This window comes from Balaenoptera borealis (assembly GCF_965194805.1).
Source record: "Balaenoptera borealis genome assembly, chromosome: 14".
Classification (NCBI taxonomy): Eukaryota; Metazoa; Chordata; class Mammalia; order Artiodactyla; family Balaenopteridae; genus Balaenoptera; species Balaenoptera borealis.
In genome coordinates this window covers 66,953,948-66,974,249 of record NC_138875.1, presented here as the reverse complement: position 1 = coordinate 66,974,249, position 20,302 = coordinate 66,953,948, and the positions used below count along the sequence as shown (strand labels likewise).

Here is a 20,302-nt window from a genome sequence, read left to right as displayed (position 1 = left end):
AGACTTTTTCAGATATGTGATTTGCAAGTGTTTTCTCCCAGTCTGTGGCTTGTATTTTCATATTAACAGTGACACACAAAGAGCAGAAGTTCTTAATGTCAACAAAGTGCAATTCATCAATTTGTTCTCTCATGGACTGTGCTTTTGGGGTCACATCTATGAAGTCTTTGCCCAATCCGAAGTTACAGAAATTTTCTTCCTGTTTTCTTCTGGAAATTTTATGATTTTAAGTCTTACAGTAAGGTCTATGATCCATTTTTTTTGGTCGATTTTTGTACATGGTGTGAATTTGTGGACTGAAATTCTTTTTTTTTGCATGACGATACCAAATTATTCCAGCGCCATTTGTTTCCCTGACACGTATGTTTGGAAAAGGGCTTCAGAGTAGAAATGATTCACTCCCCTCTGCCTGGTAAGCTCCTACTCATCCTTCAAAACACAGGTCAGATGTCCCCTTGGCCAAGAAGCCTTCCTTGACTGAGGCCAAGTAGCTTTCATCTATTCTCTGGTGTACAGAATGTTGTACAAACTCTGGCATTTTTCTTATCCCACACGATTGCATTAATTCCCAAGTCTTTCTCTCTTGATAGGGTGAAAATTCAGGGATGAGGACCATAATCCCAGCACTCAGCACAGGCCTGGCACAGGGGGTGATGGTAGGAGTGGGGGTGGGGGTGGGTGACTCAAAACAATTTTTAAAATATAAAAAAATAAATAAAAGAACAAACAAGTGAACAATGTGCTTTTTTAAACAACCGAATACCACCTCTCAAGGCCCTACTCACAGGCCCTATCTTCCAGGAAGCCACATTAATCATCAACAATATTTCCTAAGAAAACTGCCACTGACTGATGTAATCCAAGCCCAGTGCTAGCTGCTTTCTGCACATCGTTTCATTTAATCCTGACAACAGGTCCATGAGGCAGATATTGCTAGCTACTGTTGTTATTTTACCGAAGAGGACACAGACATTCAGAGAGGCTAGGGTCCATGCCGGAGGTCTCATATCCAGTAAGTGTCAGAGCCGGGGTTTGAACCCAGACAGCCTGTCCCGGAGACCGCGCCCTTACCTCTACACAAACCACCTCCTGGTTCCCTTTATTAGCACAAGACTCATTTCCCTGACAAGCCCAGGCCCCATAAAGGCAACCCTGCCTCCCCCACGTGACCAGCCCTTGCCAACTACTCACCCCAGTGGCAGAGGGACGAGCCACACAGGGGACCCTCCCATCTTGGCCATGGGGACACAGACACCCACTCACACCCAGAAGGACCTCCTCTTTACCTTAGGCCACACGCCCATGCCGAAGGAGCTGCTGTCTGCCAGCTGGTGCAGGTACAGTTCTGTCCTGGAAACAGAGAAGGGACCAGAAGTAAGGGAGGACCCACCCACACCAGTGGCCTGGCAGGGCAGGTGGGCATCACGGCACGGGGCTCCACACAGTGCCCCAGGAGGCCCCGGGGTCTGCCTCAGGCCCTGGCCCTGCCTCCTGAATATTCCTCACTTGCTGCCCTCGATGGGCCCTTCTTAAGTGAAGGCCTTCCAGAAGCTTCCTTACTCCTCAGTTACCCTGCTCTGAAAACTGGGAGTTTCCTCTCTAATCTGCCCTCTCTCCAAAGGGTAAGGTGCCCCTCTGGCCTTAGCCAGGAGGCTCAGGACAGGCTTGGCCTGCCTTTCAGACGTGGGTGGAAGGCAGGAGACAAATGATGGGGGACGCAGAGGCAAACTGAAAATTATCACCCCTCGCCTGGGGTGAGCACTCCCTGGAGCTTCACTAGACAGAACCTTACTCATTCGTTCAACAGATGAGGAAACCAAGGCTCACAGACAGGGAGCCACATGTCCAAGAATTCCCAGGAGTCAGCGAGGGGCAGAGATGACTCCCTGGGCCACCTCCCCCAGAAGGCCCTCCCAGATGAGTCTTCTGGCTTCTCTGCTGTTCCACCTGGTGCCTCCTCGCCCTGAGCTACCTCAGGTGCACCCAAGGCTCTCACAGAGTTTAGGAGCTTCTGGAAGATGTGGGGTCTGCTGTTCCTTGCCCACCTCCCACGCTGCTGTCAGAACCTGTACCAAAATGTCACCATCACAGCAGACATCCACCACCACCCCCCAGCGTGTATTAAGAGCCATATGTGAATTATCTCACTTAATCCTGTAAGGTCAGTCAAGGTACTATTTCCACTTTACAGAGGAAGAAACGGACATTCAGAGCAGGTGACACCTGGCCAGGTTCACCCAGCCCAGGAGCAGTACCAGGCAGCAGGAATCAGAGGCCAGATTCCTAACCACTGGGCTCCACTGCCTCTCAGCTCTGGGCAGAGGCAGGGCTGGGGCCCTGGAGAGCGGAGGCCCTTTGTCTCACTGCCCTCGGCTGTCCCTGCTCAGCCCAGTCGCTCACCTGAGATCCAGGTCCAATCCGGCTAGCATCTGGGAGAAAACCTCGAAATTGCCTTCCCCTTCCAGCTGCCGCGCCACGTGGCTCTTCTCCAACAGCATCGTCTGCCAGGGGAGAGGACAGGCGCCGGTCAGCACGAGGCCCCGCTAGGCTGCCCGCACACCCCCACCAACCCCCAGGCCCACTCTTCGAGGCAGCACCTCAGGCCCCAACTTGGCTGGACGCCTCCAAATCAAAACGTGCCAGGCCTTTGTCTCACTGATTCAGAGTCCACGCAGACAATCAAAGAATGCAACGGGCTCATTCCGATGAAGGAATCCAAGGGTACTAACAATTAACCCAGAGCCGCCCTCCAACACACTCTTATGCAACCGAAGCCCTTAATAACTTGACCCACATGGTGATGCACGGTAGACTTTCAGGGCCGGGACAGAAAGGGATTTATCGTGCACCAGCGAGTCTGGGTATTCTCCTAGCTCCACATACAAACAACCCTTCTAATAACCTAATCCTGTTTTCTGTTCAAACAGAATGTTTGCGGGGGCGGGGGGGGGGGGAAGGGGAGGAGCCGGGTGATTTCAGAGAGAGGAACAAACAGGCCATGTGCCTGTCACACACGGGCGGCCGCAGAAGGCCAGCAAGCGCCTGTTTAATTTCAGCTTACGCTTTTAAGACCCAGCTAATGAGCGGCTGAATTATGTATCTACTCATGAATATTTCATCCCTGTGATACTCCGAGGCACAGACGAGCCGGCGTGCTCCGGAAGGAGATGTCTGGGCACTGAGCGAGGTGGAGAGGAGCTGGCCTTGGCCTGGGAAGCGATGACCATTTAGACACATTCCAGGGTCCCAGCTGGAGGCGTGGGCCCTGCTGAGGGGGGCTGAGGCTACTGCAGCCCCATAGAGCCCCCTCTCCCTCCCACCCAGAGGCCTCACCTGGAGCTGGGCGGCCGTGACTCGGCCTGTGGCGTTGAAGTCCAGTGACATCACCATGGAGAACCGGGTGGCACGGCGGCTGTGGCCGGTGAACACGGAGCCAAAGGCCCGGAGGACAGTGAAGGTGGCTCGAATCTTCTCCACTGGTGGGGCACAGACAGGGCATCACCCGTGGCCCGGGTGCTGCCACCCCCACCTCTCACAGGACCCCATTCTGGCCCCAGGCCCCAGCAGGGCCCCCTCCACTCCCCCAACTCAGCTCTAAGCCACACCTCTTCCGCTGCTGGGCTGGCCCTGTGCTGCAAGCAGGGGCGCGGGGGGAGCAAGAGTGAGCCCAGAAGGGGAGATACACACACCTAGGATTGGTACAATCTGAGTGACAAGGGCTGCCCTAGGGCCTCCTGGGCCTGGTGGAGTCTAGGAGCAGGGCAGGGCATTCACATTCTTGGACCTGCTCTCGGGGAACGCCCATCACAGCCAGCTCAAAAAGCCCTGCAGTCCCAGGCTTTTTAACATAACTATTTAACGAGCACCCACTATGTGCTAGGCACCTGGATACAGCCTAGCCTGACTCCCACGCCCCCAACACACACTTTCAGCAGAACTACATTCTGGGAGGGCCTCTCCTTGCTGTATCCCCAGCTCCTAACAGGGCTCTAACCTGGGCCAGGTGCAGAACAGGTGATCAATAAAGCATTGGAATAACCCCAGTGGAGAAGCAGGATAGTACAATGGTTAAACAAGCTTGAATATGGCCTCTCCCCGTTGTTAGTCACCTGATTTGGAGCGAATAAATTAACCTCCCTGTGCCTCAGATACCCCATCTATAAGATGGGGGTAATAATAGTACTTACTTACCTCATGTGGTTGCCACAAAGACTAAAAGATTTAATAATGTAAAGTGCTCAGAACATGCTCAAAATGTGGCGGTGTTAGTATTGTTTGTTATTATTAGAAAAGCAACACTGCCTGGGCCATATATTCTCAGCAGGGGGAATACTGCCCCCAAGAGGGCAGAAACTGATTCTTGAGGATGGGGGCAGTTTTCCTTTCTTACGTATAGAATAGAGCACAGTTACACACACACACACACACACACACACACACATATATATATATATATATATATATATATATATATGTCTGTGTGTGTCTGTATATATATACACACATACACACACACTGCATAAACAAATATATGGTGAATCTATGGCATTAACTTTTCATGGTGGGAGACGATTAGGAGAAAGAACAACTAAAAAGGCTCCTCAGAGGGGCAACAATACATTGAGAACACTGGCCCAGGGGTAACAGCTCTGGAGCCAAACTGTCTGTGTTTGAATCTCGGTGCTAGGATGTATGAGCTGTGTGGCCTTGGACAAGCTGGTTAACCTCCCTGCGTTTTAATGGCCTCATCTATAAAATTCAAATAATAATAATGTCTACCTTATAGGGATGTTTTAAATAATAAATAAGTTAACCTGCTTGGAATAGAGCCTGGCGCGTAAGTCCTCAGCAAGCATTTACCACGATCACCATCAATATTGTAATTATTATCACCAATTGACACTATTTTTTTATTGAAGTATAGTTGATTTACAATGTTGACACTCTTTCTTTAATGCCCAGCTCAAACATCATTTCCTCAAGGAAGCCCCCCGGCCCCTTCTCTGTGCTCCCTCCGCCTCTCCCCTCCCCAGCTCGGCCAGCAAGCGGTGCAGAGCATTGGAGTCTGGCACAGGTGCGCAGCTGAGTCTCCCTTCCGGCTGTCGGTGCCTCCTTGTCTTTGTTTTTACTTATCGGGTCCTCTGCACAGTCCAGTGGGCTGTGCGCTGCACAAGGACACCACACCTAAGGGCACAGCATTTATATCAGATAGCCATAGGCCTGTACGCTTATTAGGATGATGGCCCAGAACGCGGTGGTCAAGTGTTTGGTTCTAACAATGTCAATGCGTGACGACGGTTCCACATGTGGCAGTGAGTGTCTTAGGCAAGGAGTACCTGTTTCTAATTCACACAAAAGTACCCAACAGCCTCGGGGCGGCCCTGTCCAGAAGCCAGCACAGGGTCTGCACACAGCCAGGTGCTCAGTGAACGCTAGCTGAGCAGACAGAAGGAAGAGCTGCCCAGCACCCCCTCCGACTCTCCCTTCCCTTCCCCCACGCCACCGCCCCCACCACGTCCCAGCTGCACGTCACCTGGAGACCACTGTACCTGAGACCCTGCCATCCACACTGCCTGCCATCCCCACCAGGTGCTCCAGGACCTGCTCGCAGCAGGTGGTCTTGCCAGCACCGCTCCGGCCCAGGGCCACGATGCTCTGGTCCCTCTGCTGGCTCAGCAGAGCCCAGTACGCCCGCTGGGCCAGGGAGCCAACGTGGGCGGGTAGGCCATCCCGGCAGCTCCTGGGCACCTGCAGGAAGATCGCCGGCATCAGCCTTCCCACCCAGCCGGAGCCCAGGGAGCACTCCACAATGCTCCAACCCGGCCTCAAGCCCAGATCCACGTCCATGCCTCCCATCCTACTCCAGCCTTGTCAGAGACGTCGTGCATTTTTCTGGGGAGAGCCCAGCCTGGAGATCTAGTCCTGCCACTGGCTCGCTGTGAGTCCTTGGGCAGCCTTGGACCCTGCTCTGAGCCTGGCCTCTTCTTCAGCCAATGAGAGGCTTGAACTAGAGCTGCATTAGCTCATGGGGCTCATCTCACTTGCTACACAAAGGACTGGATCGTACCTCTCTGAAATGAAGCAGGTGGATAAAATGGCTCAATTGATGAGTGACATCTGCCATGGAAACAGAATGGGGCATGGGGGAATTGGCGGTACGTGTGCTATGTATTTGCTATAACAGATTTAGATACCCGAAGCCCCTTTGACTTCATTCATTCATCCATACATACATTCATTCACTCGGTAAAAAAAAAAAAATTCATCGAGTGTCTACTACATAGCAGGCACTAACCCAGGCACTGGGGGCACAACACTACTCAAGGCGAATAAAGGAAATCTCTGCCAACTGTGAGGAAATATCATTATACACCTATTAAGATGGCTAAAAAACCTGTTTTTAATTTTTCTGACACACTAGCACGTTCTGGTTAAGATGCAGAGCAAGTGGAATTCTCCCACAATGCTACACAATACAGCCACTCTGGAGAACAGCTTGGCAGCCTCTTTTACAGTGATATGTACACCCGTCATAAAACTGAGCAATCCCACTCTTAGGTATTTACCCAAGAGAAATGAACACTTGTGTTCACCAAAAAACCCTCTGTCGCTGGTTATATTGAGTAGGTACTCAAAATCATCAACAAACTAGAAACAACCCAAATGTCCCTCAACTAAAGAACTAAGATAACCAACCACCCTGGTTTTAGCACTGAAAGTCCCATGTCCCAGAAAAACCATTCCCTCCCACGGAAACCAGGACAACTGGTCCCCCTCTGAACAGACAAACAAAGCTGTGCAATAAAATACAATAGAAGAACTAACGGCTCACAGCTGCAACAATATGGGTGAATCTCAAATGCGCTGTGCATTGTGATAAGTGGAAGAAGCCGATTCCAAAGGTTACACGCAGTACAATTCCATTTTTATGACTTTTCAGAAAAGGCACAACTAGGGAAAAGGGACAAAAGAACAGATTAGTGGCTGCCAAGGGCGGGACATGGGGGAGGGGATGACCACAAGGGTATGGAGAACTTTTAGGGGTGATGGGAACTGTCCTGTAATTGATGGCAGAGACAGTTTCACAACTATACGTGTTTGTCAAAAACTTAGAGAAGTGAACACTAAAAAAGGTGACATTAACTGTATGTAAATTATACCTTAATAAACCTGACTTAAGACAAAAAAGCCCTGCCTGTAGAGCTTGCTTTCATTTGGGAAAAAACAGATGATAAAAAACCAACTAATTAAATTACACTGAAGGGGAGTCATTTTAAAGCCATGAGCTTGGATGAGATCACCAAGGAAGTGGGCGTTTAAAGAGGGAGAGAGAAGAGGTGTAGGGATGGGGCACCCAGACTTGGAGAGATCAGAGACCAGCAAAGGAGGCTGAGAGGGAAGGCCAGCGGGACAGAAGGAAAACCAGGAGAGCGGAATTCCTGAGCTACGGAAGGGAGTGATGGCAGGAGGAGGGAAGGACCAGCCCCTGAAGTGCTGCTGAGGGTCAGGTCAGAGGAGGCCGGAGAATTGTCCGCTGGGCTTGGCAGCATGGAGGTCACTGTGACCTTGACAAATGTCTGCTTAACGTGGTTTTCAGGAAGAACGGAAGAGGGCGGTGGAGGCAGTGAGGGCAGTAGAAAGGCACCAAAGGGAGCAGGGAAACGGGCCTGGCTGGAGGAGGACCCTGGAAGCCCAGGATGCTAAGCGGGTGACAAGTGGGCTAGCATCCACCCTCCCAGTGGCTTGGCAGGACCAGGGGCACAAACTCTGGTGTGGCGGCCCTCCCCCTCCCCGAACCCCCAGCCTGGGGCTAAGGAGCACCCCCAGTGCACTGTTGGCCTTTCCTACCCCGAGGCCCCCAGGAACAGCAATGAGTCCCCATCCTGACACAAATCAAAAGGCTCACAGACCTACTAGAGAATGGACCTGAGGATATGGGGAGGGGGAAGGGTAAGATGTGACAAAGTGAGAGAGTGGCATGGACATATATACACTACCAAACGTAAAATAGCTAGCTAGTGGGAAGCAGCCGCAGAGCACAGGGAGATCAGCTTGGTGCTTTGTGACCACCGAGAGGGGTGGGATAGGGAGGGTGGGAGGGAGGGAGGGAGATGCAAGAGGGAAGAGATATGGGAACATATGTATATGTATAGCTGATTCACTTTGCTATACAGCAGAAACTAACACACCATTGTAAAGCAATTATACTCCAATAAAGATGTTAAAAAAATAAATAACTAAAAAAGGCTCAGCAGGACCCCAAAGCTGGCAGAGTAGGACAAGCCGCCACAATGGCTGGACACAGCCTAAGGGAACGCAGCGGGCAGGGGGTCCTGAGGTCCGAGCCTCGGAGCCACCTCCCACTTTGGAAACATAAAGTTCAATGGCCAGGCTACCCCAATCGTCAGCCTTCTCAGGCCTGCAAGGGGAACAGGGAGGGTTCTGCAGACCCAGGCCCCGCAGTCACACACAGGTATCCCTCTGCATGCTTGCACACGGGCACGCTCAAGGGCACACACACCCAACAGCTGCAGAGGCCTCTGCACACAGGTGTGCCCATCTACACGCCACGCAGTCACAGCACACTCACCCCAAAAGAGGCCTGCACCCCCAGGCACGCACCCAGCTCCCAGCCACCCGGCAGGCCCAGACCCCCAGTGAGAGAGGCCCCCAGCCCTGCCTGGACCCCTCCTAGCCCATCTTCAAGGAGGCCTCAGTCCCAGCCTCACCGCAGGTCTCTGCTCCCACCTGGTGGCCATTTGAGGAACCAGAGGGGACTCAGCCAAAGACAAGGCAGCTGTGGGTGTGGGAGGCAGCGTGACTTGAGGGGGACCCACGCCCACCACAGGGTTACAGGGGCTTAGGGGGACCACGGGACTCAAGTTCCTCCTACCAGGTTGGGTCCCAATCCCCGCACTTTTAGGCTCTTTGACCCAGGCCGTGTAGCAGACGCCGCAATCGAGGACAGTCACGGTTGAGAGAACTGGGCTTGCGGAGAGACCTGTGACAAACACCCCTCCCAGGGGCCCCTAAGGAACCAGAGCAGGCTCTCGGGGGCCTCGGGCTGCAGTAACAGAAGCACAGCCTGCCTGGCAAGGGAGGGGAGAGTGCAGCGTCGCCCTTCCAGGACCCTGGCCAGAACAGCCAGGCTGGGGAGGGGCCTGGAGGGCGACCTAAGGGTGGGGGGGCGTCCAGGAGAAGAGAAGCCCCAGGGAGGGGGTGCAGGGCCACTGTCCCCTCTTTAATGGACTTAGCATCATTCGGGGGCTAGGAATGGCTTTGTCCCATGGGACGCCAAAGGGTAAGATGCAGCTTTTCGTCCTCCATTGACAGATGAAAACACCCAGGCTGGAGAGGTGTCCTCATCTTTCCAAGGTACCTGTGGCGTGTTGAACCTTCCCACCAACAAGTCCTCAGAGTGGAGCACAGATAAGACTTTCGACCTCCGGTGGGTCTCCCTGCCTCCACTTTTGTCCGCCTCTAACTAACCTCCACTGAGCAGCCAGGAGGGTCCTTTTACAGCGTCAGACCACATCACTGCCCTGCTGAAAATCTCCATCATGCTCAGAGTAGAAGCAGAGTCACTATGACCACGTATGAGACCTGGCACGACCAGTCCCTGCTCCTCCTGACCTCCAGCTTGCTGTCTCCTCCTCCACATTTCTCTTTGTCATGTTGGGCCTGTCTTCCCCCACGAGGATGGAAGCTCCATGAAGGCAGATTTATCTGCCCATCTTCTTCCCTGCTCCTCCCTCCAAGCCTGGCATACGGGACCCTCGATCGATACCTCAACCAGGAGCTACTGAGTGAACGGAGGGGATGGGGTGCAAATGACTCGGTCGTAGCTGCAGACCTCTCCAAGAGGTGGCGCTGACAGGTTTCCTTTGCTCTGACTGCGGTCTTAACAAAAAACGGGCCATTTTACACTCCACAGGGAAAAAAAAATAAAGGCGGAACCGAGGCTTCTGTTTCCCCGTTCACATGGGTGCCTGGGACTCCCGCGGGTCCAGCATGGGGTTCAGAGCACAGAGGGGCCAGCGGCGTGGGCTTCACCCCAGCTCCTCCACCTGCTGGGCATGAGTTTGGCAGCTGGCCCAGCTTCTCGTCCATGGAACGGGGCTGGTCATGGTCCCTGTCCTGTCAGGTGGGCCTGAGAATTGACGGAGATGCACACGAAGGTGCTTGCAGCAGTGCCTGGTACACAGCTGATAGCCAGTCAATACGCTCTCTCTTATTATTACTGTCTTTCACGCTCCTGTTGCTCTATCAGTTACTCATCCTTCCCCTCTAAGGAGCGGGGTTCATGTGGTCCCCAAGGCTACCCAATGCCCACGGTGCCCCAGAATCCACGTCTGCAGGATGCTGCCCACCGACACGTTTGCAGGGAGCTCTGGCTGCCTGCTCTCCCCTGAGATGCAGAGGGACCCCTCCACCCCAGCCCTCTTGTGCAGTCCCCCAGCCCTGGCCCCATGGTCCCCCCTCACCTTGACTGCAGAGGGCGCCGTGGGTCCCTGGGGCTGAAGGACGATCAGGTCAGGCCCAGCGCAGGTGTGCAGCAGCCGAGCCCGGTGGCGGTGCAGAAGCGTGTTCAGCACACTGGACTCGTTGACACTGACCAGGGAGGCCAGGTCCTCGGCCTGGTCCAGCTCGGGGGGATTGGCCTGTGAACCAGCACACAGTGTCCTCTGGCCTCCTGGGCCCCGCACCCGCCCAAACACACACACAGCCCTGGTGACCCTGTCCCTGGAGAGCTCTGTGCCAAAGACCAGAACAGAACACAAGGACTCTGGAGACAGTGAGGAAACCCTACAAATGACACAGGGGCACCTCTTCTCCTTTGCTCTTTGTGCAGCCGCCCCCTCCCCGCATGGTCCTTCCTCCCTGTGCTCATGGCACCGGGAGGGGGGATGCTCTCAGGACGACACAGCAAGACTCAAGCACCTTCTGTCTCTCAAACACGAAAGACGGGTGGTGCTCTAGAGTGAGGAAGTGTCCTCTGCTGTTTCCTCCTCTTCTGGGTCTTGTTGGGGAGCTCTGCGTGTGCTTCTGTGACACTGAGGATGGAGGCCAATGCCCTAACTGCCCCATTTCTGATAGCCCGTCGTACACTGATCGCTTGGAAATATGCCCAAACCCTTCTAGAAGCAAGGGACGACAGCAGCCTCTCCTTAGGGCATCCACTCTAAAAATCTTCCTATCATTCTTTCCAGCTTCAAGGAGTTTTGGGGGCCTAATGCTCTGGCGTTTGGGTCAACCCTCAGCTCTTTTATGGGTCAGTTTTTCTTCTGAGGACACTGGCCTTCTGCAAACTCCCAACACTGGTGGGAGTAGAGGCCCCGGGGTGGGCAGAGAAGGAGCAAAGAGGGATGAAGATGAACGAGGCCCATATGGAACTCCTGGAGGAAACTCCTTCTCAATTAGTAGGCTGTGAGGGGTGGAAAAAGATCAGGATAGGACCTTTTACTTCTATCGTTAGACTCCGACTTATCCGCAAATAGATTCATGGTGTAGTGCAAAAATTATGCAAAACAACCAAAAAAACAAAAGGTTGATACCCAAAAGGTAGGCCACTGGAATCTAAGCTATGGTCAATGGCAAACTGCTAATTTGGCTCTGAATTCCCTGGCAGCCAGGGTGAAAAAGGAAGCATGCTTTGTAGCATGATTTGCAATGTCCATAAAAAGGAAAACAATCACTTTCTCAGATCAAGCAGAAGAATTCCCAGTCCCAAGAACTGACAAACACATCTCTTAATGTGTCCTCATAAAGGGGACACCATGGGACAGAGTAATGAGCCCTTAACAATATACCTCCAGCAGAGTAATGACTTCAATGGTGATCTTCGCTATAATTCCCTCCCAGGGCATCAAGCCGAAGTATTACGTGCAGTCAAGCACAGGGTAATCTCTCCCAGGGGTGGGGAAGGAGGGTGCGGAGCAGGCAGGGAGGGGGACGGGGGGCTCACCCGATGAACGTGGTCCTCATCCACCTCAGTGATGCTTTTGTCAGCATCAATGCACAGTCGCACCCTTCCTGCCGGCAGGTCGGCTGTTCCCTCGTCTGGCTTCAGCACCGTTGCTGGTAGACAACCCAGTGGGAGAGAGAGAAGGGGAGGGTGGGGGGGGGAGAGAAAAAGAGGAGCAGGGAAAGAGGGGAGGGTAGAAGACGGGGGCAGGTGGGGAGGAGAGGAAAAGAAAGGAGAAGAGAGATTGATTCTGAGTTGCTGAGCCAGGCCAAGGAGCTGGCAAGGTCTGAGACATGTCAGAAATGGGTAGCATCGCCTCCCCTTGGAGCTTATTTACAGGGAGGGTTCTGAATTGTGACCCCAAACTCTTTGAGGAGAGAGGCTGGGTCTGACTCATTTGGGGCTTTTAGCAGCTGGCACAATGCCAGGCACCCAGATGGTTGGGTGCACTGACCCAATGCATATATAGACCTGGGATGGCAGATAATGGCATACAGGCTGCCGTTTTTCTTTCCAGGGCCCATGACAGACATCACTAATCAATCACTCTTCCCAGCCGTGTTCTGAATGGGACTCAGAGTAACTTCTCGGTAGCGTTTGGTCACTAGCCACAAATCACCAGCAAAAGATGAAATGAAATGAAATCCACTGAGATGAAATCCATTTGCCCACCTGCACTAGACTCCAAGTTCCTTGAGCAACACTGCAGGAAGCAAACAATGCTTTTGCTGCTTTAATGAATTAGTTAAATTAATTAATTACCAAGGAACAAATGCCTTCGAAAACAGCACCCAACAGACCAGCTGCCAAGGGTGAAATGACATCCACCTATTCCCACCCCAAAGCCACATATCCCCATCCCAGGCCCAGCTGCCCCTTCCCCCTTCCCTCCCCTTACTCCGCAGACTGGGATCAGGGCCTGGCAGATACAGCTGGCAGCAGCAGGGGGCGTAAGAGGGAGAGGCTTAGCCCCCAGATGTGCTAACACCCCTAATTACCAAGAGTAAATCCATCCTTCTGAACCAGCCAGACTTTCTCCGCCTCATACCATCTGTCCTCAGGAGCCTGAGGGCAAAGATCACATAAATTAGACCAAGATGACGCTGCCCTCCCCCAACCCCCATGTGAGGGGCAGACCCCTTACGTGGGCACTTCTCACAGTGCGTCTGGGACCAGCGAAATCAGAATCTCCCGGTGCGGGTGAGGGTGCTTATTTAAATGCAGAAGCCACAGCCCCACCCCAGCTTTCTGAATGGTAAGCTCCAAGGTGGGGGCCGGGAATCTGCATTTCGAGCAATCTGCTGTTTACCTAGCACGAAGAACTGTTGTGTGACAACGTAAGCTCAGGCTCGAGAGGACACCTCACGTGGTTGGGACGTTCCCTCACTCTGTGGAGAATCTCACCCCGGGACAGGTGCTGCGGGGTCCTCAAGACCCCAGCTTGTGGTCGGGGGAGTGCCTGTTCCCTTCTCTAGGCTGGCCATGCCCTCCACTCCCGGTCCATCTCCTGTCCCTGCCTTGTCCGCCTCCAGGGGCAGGCCCTTCCCACCCCTCCTTCTCTGGCCTGCCCCTCCCCGCCCCCGGGGCCGCAGCCCCCTCACCTGGTCTGAGACTCCGCTCTGGCCTCCTCCGCTCCCCTCCTGCAGGGCTGGCCCCTCTCGGCTCTCCTGCCTCTGAGGCCTTTCCGCACGGTTCTCCAGAGCAGGCTGTCCGGGTCCTTGCGGCTCCCTCTCCAGGGCCTCCTCTGCTTTCCGCCCTCTGCCCTCAGGCTGGTCCTCCTTCCCAGCTGTAACTGGGGTCTCTCCATGTGCATCCACCCGCTTGGGGGCTTTAGAGTCCTTCTCTGTCTTACTCCCGGCTTTACCTGCCTCCCCAGACTCGCGCCGGGGTTGTCCCACCGTTTTCGTCTTCCCCTGGGGCTCACCTGCCTTTCCAGTCATGCTCTGAGGCTCGCCTGCTTTCTCCATCGCTCCAGGAGCTTCCCCCACATTCCCCTGCACCGCGCCCGCCTTCTCCACCTTTGTCTGAGGTTCGTCTGTCTTGTCTGCCTTACTTAGGAGCGCACCTTCTTTGTCCTTCTTACTCTGGGGACCGTCCCACTTGCTCCTTCTGCCCAGGGAACCTCCCCACTTTCCCACCTGGGCTTGGGCCCCAGCCCACTTCCCTTCACCTGCTGCATCCTTGGAGAAATTCCACTTTGCTCCCTTGTTTGGGGGGTCCCCTCTCCCTTTCTCCGCTGCCCCCAGTTGCCCCCCCTCACCCAGCCCCTCTCTGCCCTGGGGCTCACACCCTTTGGCCCCTTTGGTCTGGGGGGCCCCGCCCCCTTTCCCCACTGTGCCTTGATCCTTCTCGCCCTTTGTCAGTAGCACAGTTCCTGGGTTCCCCAGATCCCCAGTCTGGGTCATCTCAGCCTTCAGAGCTGCATCCTTGGTGCTGGCCTGGGGGCCACAGGGAGTCCCTGGGGTCTCCCCCTTTCTTTCCCCTCCAGGGTCTGTGGCTGGGGTCTTGCAAGCGGGGCCGTCCCGGGGCTGGGTCCTCTGCTCTGGCTTGGCTGAGTCTGGGTCCAGCTTGGCCACCATCAGCAACACATCGCCCCTCCTCATCCCTCTCTTGAAGGGCAGGCTTTTTTTGGCTGGTGTCACACTGGGGCCCGACTCCTGGGGCTTCTCGCCATTGATACTGGTCATCAGCACCGGGTCCATGGTGCCGGCCCCCTCACTCTTCTTGCCCAGAATGTCTGAGCTCTGAGGAGAGCTCGACTGGTCGTCCTGGGAGATGTGCTGGCTTCCAGATTTGGTACCGCTGTTGGGTTGGCTGGTGGAAATCTCTGGGGTCTAGAAGAGACACCACAACCATACTTAGCTGCTTGCTGACCAGACAGCTTTGTCATTCACTCATTCATTCACTCATCTGTTCAGCCAGCCATTCATTCATCCAAAGACCCTCAAGCATCTACGGGCAATGGGCCAAACCCCAGCACCCTACACCCTAGGCTTTGGCTCAGAACCTCAAGGCCAAGTGACATCATGAAAGGAGAGTGGACTTTGGAGCCCAACAGACCCAAATTCACTTCCGAACTCTGCCACTCACTAGCTGTGTGGCCTTAGATAAATTACTTCCCCTTGGGACTTCCCTGGCGGTCCAGTGGTTAAGACTCTGCGCTTCCACTGCAGGGGACACAGGTTCGATCCTTGGTTGGGGAACTAAGATCCTACATGCCGCGCAGCACAGCCAAAACAAAACAAAACAAAACACACAAAAAAACTTCCCCTCTCTGAGTCAGTTTCCTTACCAGTGAAATAAGAAGCATAATGTCCTACCTCACCAGGTGGGCGTGAGGCTTCCCAGTAGCATATGGAAGCTGAGCCCAGCACCTAGTACGTCCTCAGTAACAGGAGCTATCGCGGCTGCTGTCACTGGTGCTGTTGTCACTGTTCTATTATTTATGCCTGATCCTTCCTGCTGGGCCAGGAAGGGATGGGGAAAGGACATGGAGCCTGTCATCAGAGGACCTGTTCTAGTCTTGGCTCCGATGCTTTCCAGCTCGGTGACCTTGGACGACATCGCCTATCCTCTCTGAGCTTTGCTTTTCCCTCAGTGCAGGCAGATACCACCTGACCATCCAGATTTTCTGTAGGCTGAGATGTGGAAATTGCAGAGAACTGAACAAAGTGATCTGCTGCTACTTTCGCCACCCTGGTCCCCAGACCACACCTGCACACCAGGTGAGGGCTCTGGATCTGCCCTGAGGTCTTCCACTTTTGCTTGGCCGAGACATCTGGGTACCCGACACTCAGGGGTCTCCACTGCCTGTTCCTCTCCCATGTCTTTCTACTGCCTTGTGATGTCAGCCCCGCCCTGCCCTCCATCCTTAAACCAGCCTGGCTGTGGCCTGAACTGCTCACAGAGACAGCTTTGCCTCTGCCTCTGCAGAAGGAGACCACGGGGGGAGTTCTACCCTGATACCTGGCTGCACCATCTGCCCTAGTCTGGGTTCTGCCACTTTGGACCCTGCTCACACCAGCCTCCCACACACCTGTGCCTGAGCATCTGGGGTCCTCATCCTTTCACATCCAGAACAGTCCCAGGATTGCGTTGATTCCACCTGCAAAGCTTCACACCTGAGTCTCCTTTCCCAAACCCAGGTCCACTCTCTCTTACCTGGGCCACGGCCACAGCCGCTGAGTTGATGTCCTGTCCATTTGCTGCCAGTCATTTAAAACCTCATCAAAAGATTCTGGAAGCTGCCCAGAGCCTCCAGGAAAGCCATTCAACACAGCCATCTGCCATTCAAAGTTCTTGAAGAGGAGGCCCCACCTCCACCTGGTCTCACTGTCCCTGCTCGTCTCCATGCTTCAGCCACACCTGGCATCTCCTGCCACACCTGACGCTTCCCAGCTTCCATGCTTTTGTTCACCTTGAGCTTGCTGCCCGGAACGCCCTTGCCCTCTCCACTCGTCCACATTCTACTCGTATTTCTATACCCAGCTCAAATGCCCCGTCCTCCACAAACGTGTGCCTGAAGACCTCAATCAGAAACTGCCTCATAGACCCACAGAGTCCCAGAGCCCTGTCTGTTCGTGCACCATCTGCACCATGACCACATTCTGCATCCCGTTCTAGCTCTGATTTGTGTTGCTCTCCTGTTTTAGGTGATGGACGCCTCCAGAGCACAGTCTCCATCTTCATCTTTGTAAAAATGACAATAATAATAATAATGGCTATCATTTATAGATCTTGCAATGGGCCCTACATCGCCATAATGCAATATCCTTCTTAACCTAATAAAGAACCCAATGAAGTAGGTTCTGAACTTCTCCCCATTCTACAGATAAGGGAGCAAACACAGAGATGTAGGGGGCCCAAGAGACAAACCCAGAATGGAAAGTCACACAGGCCTCTCTCTGAGTCTGAAGCCAGTGCCCTTAACTGTTGAGTACTGACAGCCTCGCTTGTCTTTCTGGGACTCGCTGGAATCTCCTGGGAGCTTTAAAAAATTCTGTCGCTTCGGCTCCACTCCCAGAGAGTCTGATGCAGCTGGTCTGGGTGGTGGCCCCCCAGGTGACTGCAACATGCCACCGGGGCTGAGAACGCCAGAGCCCGGAAGCTCAGTCTGACCTTCTGGGACCAGGCAGGACACCGCCTTCAAAAGGGGATTGGCTGCAGCTGGCAAATCTCACCACTGTCCACACCATTTTGAACAGTGAGTCAGGGCCTTATTTTTAACCAAACCCCCATAGAGGAGACAGTAACACAGGGGTGGGCCAAGCAAGACAACCCATCCCAACCTCCCTCCCCTCTACTCTGTGCACTCTCTTCCTTCAGATTTTCTCAGTCACCAAAACCCTCAGATCCCATCTGCAGCCTTCTCAGTACAAGGGGGAAGAAGAACATCTAGAATCACTGGGGCTGAGAGGAAACTCACAGCCCAACCATTTTACAGATGAACAAACTAAAGCCAAGAGAGGGGATGGGATTTGGCCTGGAACACATACAGTGGTGGGGCCAGAGCTAGAACCCAATTCTGACATTCGATATGGATCTCTTTCGGCCGCTATGTTATTCCAGTCTCTCCCCGTCCCTCACTGGCGGGGTGGCCTTAGGAAAACCAAGTCACCTCCCAGAGCCTCGTTTTCCACTCCTGCAAAACGGTGATGGATTCTAATGGCTCCCTGCAAGGATCATATGAGGCTCCAATGAAATGGCTGTGCTGGGGCGAGGAGAGAGAGGCCAAAGTTATTTAGTGATCGGGGCAAGAAAAATTGGCAGGACCCAGCAAGGGTTCTCTGCCTTGCAGGAACATGTCCTGAGGCTGCCCTGCTCCAGCCCTGGGAACATCTTGGCCCATGGTCCAGACACCTGTTGTCGTCTGAGGCCTGTCCATCATACTCAGAGTCTCCATCCATGCCCTGCAGTGACAGCTTATCTCTGTCCTCTGCTTAGCTCTGCTTCTCAACTTGTGCACAGCAAAGCCAGCATAGCCTGCGGGCTCCTGGAACCCTTTCCTCCCCAGGCCTCTGTGGCCACCACACCAGCCACCTCACTCCCCAGACTGGCCCTTTCCCAGGCAGCTTGCCAGAGCAGAGGACACACAGACTCTGGCCCTGGTCTGCCTCTATCTGGCCTCATGACCTTGAGCAAGTGTCTTGACCTCTCTGAATCTCAGTCTCCACCTCTGATAAGTGGGTATAATCCCATCCACCCCCTTGCTGTACAGGGTATCAAATGAGCCCCTGAGAAGACAGTGAATCTTGTCGAGTGATAAACGGCACACAGTAACACTGCATCGCGACCTAACAGCAGTCTGTGGGGGTGGACTTTGGCCCCCACTTACGCCTGCGTCAGCCACGGGTGGGGACAGAGCCTGCCCTCCCTGTCACCCCCCCACAAAGGCTCAGCAGGGGGGTTTCAGCAGCTGCTGCCGTTCAGTTGCTAGAGGACTTCGCTGATGCATCAGAGTCACTGTGACTGGACAGGTGCAGGCACGTGGGGGACCTGCCAGGCAAACAACAGCTGAAGGGGCATGGGAGGCAAAGCCAGGGTGGCCACTGGGCTCAAGCCAACTCCAGGCCCTGAGGCCACCAGATCTCTCAGCCCAACCACTGCAGCATCCACCCAGCGTCAAGAGGGCGCAGCACAGATGCAAGGAGATGCCCTTTCTGTTAACACTGTGATATGCCCAAGGTGCAAGCACCCCAAGCCTGCTTCCCTGGTGTCCAGGCTCATCATCCTGCCAGAGTTCCCTGGCTGAAGAGCCGGGGGAAAGGAGGGAGGCAGCACTGGACACCATCAGGGATCAATCTGCAAGTCCTTCAAGCACAGGGACTGCACCTCGTCCACCTACTGCTTCCATCCAGCAGTGCTGTTCAGAACATGTAAGTGGGCACCAACCAGTCAGAAGGGACGCCAGCTGGAGCAGGGCCCTGAGGTCCCTCCTGTGCCGAGCAGTGAGCCTTTAATCATTGGCTGTGGCCACTCTGAGGGACTCAGGAAAGGGGCCTAGCTGAACATGGCAGCTGGGGGGCACTTGGGGTACTTGGGGCCATGGCATTTACCACCTGCTATGGAAGGGTTTCAGAATTTTAACAACCAATACAGCAATAATCAGAGAACACCAACTGAACATCTTTTCTGCTTAAATGAAAGCAAACTATCTATACATCCTCAGTTAATATTTAGGTTTCCCTTTTTACAAAAGTAGTGGCAGAATGATCCCCTCGTACATCAACTGTTACCATCCATTCACTCAGTGAACAAAAATTTTTGAGCATTCACTATGGGTCAAGTTCTATGAGAGCTGCTCAAGATACAGAGTCGAATGAGAGAGAGAGTTGTTGCTCTTAAGGAATGACTAGTCAAATAAGTCACATGATCAACTAATTACTATGCTGACCACAATTAAGACAGGCATAGAGGGTGGAGTGGGAATTAAAGGAAGGCAATGGGAGAGCTTTCCAGAGATGTACCATTAGAGCTGGGTTTTGACAGAGGTGTAGGAGTTCAACAGATCGAGCTGAAGTGGGGACTGCAGGAACAAAGGCTGGCAAGTGACTCAAAGGATGCTCACAGGACAGGATGGTGGGTATTTTTAAAATTATTTATTTAGGCTGTGCCAGGTCTTCGTTGCGGCACGCGGGATCTTTAGTTGCAGCATGCACATGTGATCTAGCTCCCTGACCAGGGATTGAACCCGGGCCCCCTGCAGTGCGAGTGCGGAGTCTTAGCCACCGGACCACCAGGGAAGTCCCCAGAATGGTAGGTACTGAGAGTCACCTGGAACCCTTCCTGTGGGGCCACTTACCTCTCGTTCCGGGGAGGCAAGTGCTGCCTGTTTCCTCCGTCTTGCTTCCTTCGACTCTTTCTCAGTCTCCCGGACCAGTTGCCTAATGAAGCCCCCTGGGATGACAGAGAAAAGGGGAGGGGGCGAGGATGGTGGAGGGCTCCTGTCCTCTTCCCGAATCTGTTTTGCAGAAGCAAGGAAGGAGAAAGCTCAGTGAATGAACCAGTGGAGGCAAGCTGCCCTTTAAAGAATCTGCGACAGAGCCAGGGAGGCGCCCAAAGAGGACATACACGACCAAGCTCACGTACAAGAGGCCACAGCAAAGCAGGAGAGGCTCGGCGAGGCTCTGGGAAGCCTCGAGACAGCGAATGAAAATGGAATGCACGAGCTTCAGAGGTTACTCCAGTTGGGGCGATCTCTGCCTGGACCCAGTTTCCTCATAATACGAATCTGCATGAACAAGGCCATGGGTTCCCTTCCTTGGTGTGGGACAGACCCATCTCTGGGAAGACCTGTTTCAGAAGGAGCTTTTCCAGGTTTCCAGAAGGGGATGGATC

General features: G+C 53.9%; 1 protein-coding gene across 3 annotated transcripts in view; it reads right to left on the bottom strand.

The window, feature by feature from the left end:
* The window catches only part of MYO18B (myosin XVIIIB), a gene marked incomplete at its 5' end in the record, with an annotated part of 221,140 nt that overhangs the window by 199,242 nt on the left and 1,596 nt on the right, over positions 1 to 20,302 (bottom strand). For 2 of the 3 annotated variants that reach the window (XM_082355031.1, XM_082355032.1), the window contains 9 exons: positions 1,287 to 1,350; positions 2,401 to 2,501; positions 3,334 to 3,476; positions 5,550 to 5,748; positions 10,485 to 10,661; positions 11,966 to 12,078; positions 12,964 to 13,030; positions 13,567 to 14,799; positions 19,767 to 19,925. In XM_082355031.1, the coding sequence (XP_082211157.1) occupies positions 1,287 to 1,350; positions 2,401 to 2,501; positions 3,334 to 3,476; positions 5,550 to 5,748; positions 10,485 to 10,661; positions 11,966 to 12,078; positions 12,964 to 13,030; positions 13,567 to 14,799; positions 19,767 to 19,925 (2,256 nt within the window). The remainder of the gene's footprint in view (positions 1 to 1,286; positions 1,351 to 2,400; positions 2,502 to 3,333; positions 3,477 to 5,549; positions 5,749 to 10,484; positions 10,662 to 11,965; positions 12,079 to 12,963; positions 13,031 to 13,566; positions 14,800 to 19,766; positions 19,926 to 20,302) is intronic. The other variant, XM_082355033.1, reaches the window with a different exon arrangement.